General features: G+C 40.6%; 1 protein-coding gene across 1 annotated transcript; it reads left to right on the forward strand.

The window, feature by feature from the left end:
• Window positions 1-397: 397 nt before the first annotated feature.
• LOC124014177 (ependymin-like) lies at window positions 398-4,361 on the forward strand. The gene is made up of 4 exons (XM_046328935.1): window positions 398-448; window positions 1,087-1,276; window positions 1,474-1,567; window positions 3,853-4,361. Exons 1-4 carry the CDS (start codon window positions 413-415, stop codon window positions 3,989-3,991), a joined length of 459 nt encoding a protein of 152 aa, XP_046184891.1. The 5' UTR covers window positions 398-412; the 3' UTR covers window positions 3,992-4,361.
• Window positions 4,362-6,437: the final 2,076 nt, after the last annotated feature.

Genomic DNA, 6,437 nt, shown 5'->3' on the forward strand with positions numbered 1-6,437 from the left:
CATTTATTTTTCAACTGTGCGGTGATGTTTCACAAAAGTTCTGAATCGTTCTATTCTCATCGTTTCCAAAACAGCATGGAATACAATTAAGTATGGGAGGAGTTCAAATTGAAGAAGTGGCAGAAACCAACCTATTGGGAGTGCAGCTAGACAACTGCTCTTCATGGTCGTCTCAAATAATTATCTATGTAAAATAATTATTAAAACAGCATGCATAATCAGAAGGATAGCTAAATATTTACCAGGGAAAATTCTTAAGCAAATAACACAAGCATTAATTGAGAATCAGGTGAACTACTGTTCTGTGGTCTGGGGAAATGCATCATCAAGTGAAGTTAGGAGGCTGCAGATTGCACAGAACAAAGCAGCAAGGATTGTTTTAAGGTGGAGATATGGTTATTCTGTTGCAGTCATGCGCAGTGTTCTTGGTTGGTCATCAATCGACAAGGTAATTGAAAAAAACATGCTTATTTTATTTCATAATATACATAATTTAAAACGGCCAAGTTCTATTCACAACGGTATTCATTTGGTAAGAGACAGACATTCCGTAAATACTAGGAATAGATTGTCCACCATTTATGCGTTATCTAGACAGAAAAGAGAAATAGGCAAAATAACATTTAGATTTAGAGCAATAAAGAAATTGAATAAATTATCTGAGCAAACCAGAAACCTTTCAATATATACATTTAAACATTATTTTAAAACCATTTAAATATAATACATAGAAATGTTGTGGGACTAATATTTTTTAGATTGAGTATTTATTGGGTCATTATGTTAGTATATCATGTATGTTTGTAGTAGTGTGTTATATGTGAAAATGTGTTCGTATTATAAATTGTATTTGAATGTTTAAGGACTCCTGGAAGATGAGTCCAAATGGGGACGAAAAGAGATCCAAATCAAATCAAATCAACAGATTGTAAATTAAAGATAAACATTTCTGCTAAGAGTATTATATTATTGTTTGATTGATTATGACTTTTATATCACCCAGAAGTGCTATTTGAAAAGTTAGCTCCAGGTAAATGTTGCAATTCAAACATCATACAAACCAGCTTTTCCTCCGACTTCTCCCAGGGTGTCATGTATACGATTAACCACAGGAACAAAACCTGTAAGAAGGAGAGGCTGAAAAGGGAGGACTTCCACCCTATGGAGATCCCTGCCGATGCTGCTCTGCTGGGCCAGGTTATCTTAGGGAGCTCCTCTGGTCCAGGACAAGGTCTGCTGGTCAACACCTGGTATGGAGAAGTTGCAACCCCAAGTGGTAAGGAAATGGACAAGGCATGCAGTTTGTTAAATACTTGCCTTTTATTTGTGGCCATCCTCTCTCCGAGGGAATACCAAGAAACATTCCTTAGCAACCAGTTGTTGCATGGCAATTCAGATTTGTGATTCTGTTCTCAAATCACATTTCTACTCACTGATTGTGGCTTTCTGACTGTGGATCAATTTCATCACCAGGTAAAGACAAGTGGGTGAGTACCTTCACTGAGTTTGGGTGCATACCTGTCAGCTCTGCATACTACACGGACAAGACCGGCTGGATGCTTTCAAGGTTAGTGTGTCTATTATTGGGCAGTGAATTAAATATGACAGTTTTTGTATATAGTACCAGTCAAAGGTTTGGACACACCTACTCATTCAAGGGTTTTTCTTTATTTGTACTAAATTCTACATTGTAGAATAATAGTGAAGACATCAAAATTATGAAATAACACATATGGAATCATGTAGTAACCAAAAACGTGGTAAACAAATGAAAATATATTTTATATTTGAGATTCATCAAAGTAGCCACCCTTTGCCTTGATGACAGCTTTGCACAATCTTGGCATTCTCTCAACCAGCTTCATGAGGTAGTCACCTGGAATGCATTTCACTTAACAGGTGTGCATTGTTAAAAGTACATTTGTGGAATTTCTTTCCTTCTTAATGCATTTGAGCCAACAAGTTGTGTTGTGACAAGGTAGGGGTGGTATAAAGAAGATAGCCCTATTTGGTAAAGGACCAAGTCCATATTATGACAAGAACAGCTCAAATAAGCAAAGAGAAATGACAGGCCATCAAGACATGAAGGTCAGTCAATATGGAAAATTTCAACAACTTTGAAAGTTTCTTGGAGTGAAGTCACAAAAACCATCAAGGGCTATGATGAAACAGACTCTCATGAGGACCGCCAAAGGAAACGAAGACCCAGAGTTACCTCTGTTGCAGAGAAGTTCATTAGAGTTACCAGCCTCAGGAATTGCAGTCTAAATAAATGCTTCACAGAGTTCAAGGAATAGACATATCTTAACATCAACTGTTCAGAAGAGACAGCGTGAATCAGGCTTTCATGGTCGAATTGCTGTTAAGAAACCACTACTAAAGGACACCAATAATAAGAAGAGACTGGCATGGGCCAAGAAACACGAGTAATGGACATTAGACTGATGGACATCTCTCCTTTGGTCTGTTGAGTCAAAATGTGAGATTTTGTTATTTATTTATTTTACCCCTTTTTCTCCCCAATTTCATGGTATCCAATTGTTTTAGTAGCTACTATCTTGTCTCGTCGCTACAACTCCTGTACGGGCTCGGGAGATACGAAGGTTGAAAGTCATGCGTCCTCCAATACACAACCCAACCAAGCCGCACTGCTTCTTAACACAGCACGCATCCAACCCGGAAGCCAGCCGCACCAATGTGTCGGAGGAAACATCGTGCACCTGGCAACCTTGGTCGGCCCGCCACAGGAGTCGCTGGTGCGCGATGAGACAAGTATATCCCTACCGGCCAAACACTCCCTAACCCGGACGACGCTAGGCCAATTGTGCATCGCCTCACAGACTTCCCGGTCGCAGCCGGTTACGACAGAGCCTGGGCGCGAACCCAGGGTCTCTGGTGGCACAGCTGTCGCTGCAGTACAGCGCCCTTAACTGCGCCACCCGGGAGGCCCCAAAATATTATATTTTTGGTTCCAACAGCCATCTCTTTGTGAGATGCAGAGTAGGTGAACGGAAGATCTCCACGTGTGATTTCCACCGTGAAGCATGGAGGAAGAGGTCTGATGGTGTGGGGTGCAATTCTGGTGACACTGTATGATTTATTTAGAATTAAAGGCACACTCAACCAGCATGGCTACCACAGCATTCTGCAGCGATACGCCATCCCATCTGGTTTGCGCTTAGTGGGACTATCATTTGTTTTCAACAGGACAATGACCCATAACACACCTCCAGGCTGTGTAAGGGGAATTTGACCAAGGAGAGTAATGGTGCTGCATTAGATGACTTGGCCTCCACAATCACCCGACCTCAACCCAATTGAGATGGTTTGGGATGAGTTGGACCGCAGAGTGAAGGAAAAGCAGCCAACAAGTGTTTAGCATATGTGGGAACTTGATTTGTTTAGCACTTTTTTTGGTTACTACATCATTCCATATGTGTTATTTTGTAGTTTTGATGTCTTCATTATTATTCTGCAATGTAGAAAGTAGTAAAACGAAGGAAAACCCCTTCAATGAGTAGGTGTGTCCAAACTTCTGACTGGTACTGTATATATATACACGTGTGTAGTGTCATATTTGACATCAATACATGGTCTATGTAGACTTTGTTCCATATCTTCGTTCTGAGTAACTTCCTCAGTCCATTATGTGTTCCTGAAAGCAATCAAAAGAATGTCTTAATTTCACTTGTGTGATACTTATGGAAACATAGAATCCATAATTCTATAATAATAAAAGCATTATGAATTATTAACACATAACTCCCCTCAAGCATGGATTTGACTGTTGTTAAATCTACAGATATCCATTATGTTATAATTATATAATCTTTTCATTTTTTTTACTCACAGCTTCTTCAACATTGTCGTTGGGATCCTGGACCCCCGGGAGTTCTTCCCTCCTAAATTCTGTCAGGGCGCTTTACTGGATGAGACTGAAGAGGCTGCCGACTTCTACAGCATTTTCAAAAACTTTACAAAATATTCCTAAAGGACATTGTCTTTCATTTTCTTATGAGAATTTCACACAACTATTGCTTATTTTTAACCTGAGATAAAAATACATGTTTTTTTCAAATGAATTCATAAATGTAAAAAAGGACTGTGTTAGTGTAGGTAAAACACAAGTTACAAAAATAACATACTACTGACCATGTTACAAGTCAGTCACACTGAGCATTATATGTACACATTACCATCGCAAACGTTAATTTCTTGCATTGAACTGTCCTTCTGAATCCTTTCTTTTCAAAGGCAAGTCTACAGTCCGGGTTAGGGTTTGGCCGGGGTAGACCGTCATTGTAAATAAGAATTGGTTCTTAACTGAATTGCCTAGTTAAATAAAGGTCAAATCAAATAAATACAGTAATAGTTCCATAGTATAGTGGACAGCTAGCACTTCACAAGACCTCCTCATATTGTGTAGACATAGAAAGAAACATCCAGATAAGAGACTCGGTCAGTTGTATCAAGAAATTACTTATTATACTATACTGACTATACTGCAATGGAACAACAGACAGACTTCAACAACCAACTAGCTACTGTGCTACAGGACGGGTTAACCTGGTAGCAGTAATATGTCACTCCCCTTAGCTCCTCCTCCTCCTGCACTCCCACATTGGCAGCCATCACCCCTGGCTCCCAGCCCTCTTTTTCCAACCACAACATCCTGGCATCAGGGTCATCGTCTGAAAACCAGAGGTGAGACCCAGAGTTCCTCAATGCCTCCAGGTACTGCTTTAGCACCTGGCTGATCTTGGCTCCCCATTCCCTAAACTGTAGCAAGGTATCTATGGTGCACTTGTCTAGAATGAGGTCCAGGGTCTCAGAACCAAGTCCAGCTTTGAGGAAGGATTCTGAGGTTGCATGGCTTTGTTTGCTCTGTGTTCCTACATTAGGCGCACAGCAATAGGGGAGATGTCAGCACAGGTCATCTGCACTGGCCAGGGAGAGTCTTTGTGTATGCAGGGTCTTAGGCCAGAGGAACCACAGCCCATGTCGAGGACGCTAAGTAAGGCATCCGAGTTGGGAATGTGGCATGGGCAGGATGAAGGGCAGGATGAAGTGCCGGATTGCGTCAAAATCAAAGAACCATTCAAAGGTCTAGCTTTTGTTTTCTGTGTAGAATCGGTCCCATGTTGCTTTTTCGTCCCTGTTGTTGATAAATGAGTAGGGACAGAAAGGTGAATGTCAGGGAGAAAACTAAAACATACTGGCAGTATTATATCATTTTTATAATGTCAGTTTATAAACCTTTAAAGCAGAGTTTCCCTACCACTACACAGCTGATTCAAATAACCAACTCATCATCAAGCTTTGGTTATTTTAATCAGCTGTGTGGTGCTAGTGCAAAAAACAAAACATGCATTGGGGGCAGGACCGAGTTTGGGAAAACCTAACTTAAAGGGGCAATCTATAGTTGCTTCAATCATCGTTGGACTTTTGAATTAATTAAATGTGCCCATTGATTCTTGAAGGATAATTTATAAATGCCTCATGAGCTTAGTTCAACTGTTGTACCCCATCAGAATCCAAAATATAAGCTTGTTTCACTCCAATGTTTGTAAAGGAAACGTAAACAAACACTATACAGCCTCAAAACATGGTTAAAACTATTATCACGAATTCCCTGCTGGTAACTATTATCTCACAACCCTTTCAAGTGGTACACTCCTCTCCCTACCGGAGCCTGAGAGTCTTGAGCTGGGGTGTCACACTCATTCGATGGTGGGCTGAGTGACTGCAGGTTTTTTGTTTAAGACCTAGACAACCAGGTGAGGGGAGTTCCGTACTAATTAGTAACCTTAATAAATCAATCAAGTACAAGGTAGAAAACCTGTAGACACTCAGCCCCTGTGAAATAAATTTGACACGTGGTCTAGGGGTAACATAAACCAGCCTCTCAAACGCTCTCTGGCCTGTGTGTCCTGGGCCCTGATTGGTTGCTGAGAGGCACATTGTTAAGGGGCAGGTCACCTGACAGCTCTTCTGACTGACTTTCTCAACAGAAATATCTGAATAGATAGCAAGTAAGGTAGCTAACAGTATTTAGCTAGAAGCCAGAGGTCAAATTGAATGTGTTAGCGTCTAGGTTGCATCAACTTATTTTACGAAACAGAAAGAAATGGAGACATACTTGTTAGACTGGATTGGTGCCGCACACGTGATGTTGTGATTCATTTCCCTAACCTCCTTGGATAGATTGTCAGTATGTTTAAAATCTCACTGCTCCTGTAGCTACATACTGGTGCGCAGTGGTGGACGGCTGCACATGCGTCAACCAATGTAAACAAGTATACAGTACTGTGGAGGGACTTCTATATACTCTGTTTTCGATACACACACACACACACACACATATATATATATATATATATAGTTGAAGTCGGAAGTTTACATACACCTTAGCCAAATACATTTAAACTCAATTTTAG

The sequence above is a fragment of the Oncorhynchus gorbuscha genome, linkage group LG25, assembly GCF_021184085.1.
Source record: "Oncorhynchus gorbuscha isolate QuinsamMale2020 ecotype Even-year linkage group LG25, OgorEven_v1.0, whole genome shotgun sequence".
In the NCBI taxonomy this organism is placed as follows: Eukaryota; Metazoa; Chordata; class Actinopteri; order Salmoniformes; family Salmonidae; genus Oncorhynchus; species Oncorhynchus gorbuscha.

Coding starts and splice junctions, on each gene's coding strand:
- LOC124014177 (XM_046328935.1), top strand. CDS start 413: ATGCGCAGTGTTCTTGGTTGGTCATCAATCGACAAG. Junction 449..1,086: donor GTTGGTCATCAATCGACAAG/GTAATTGAAAAA, acceptor GACTTCTCCCAG/GGTGTCATGTATACGATTAA. Junction 1,568..3,852: donor ACCGGCTGGATGCTTTCAAG/GTTAGTGTGTCT, acceptor TTTTACTCACAG/CTTCTTCAACATTGTCGTTG.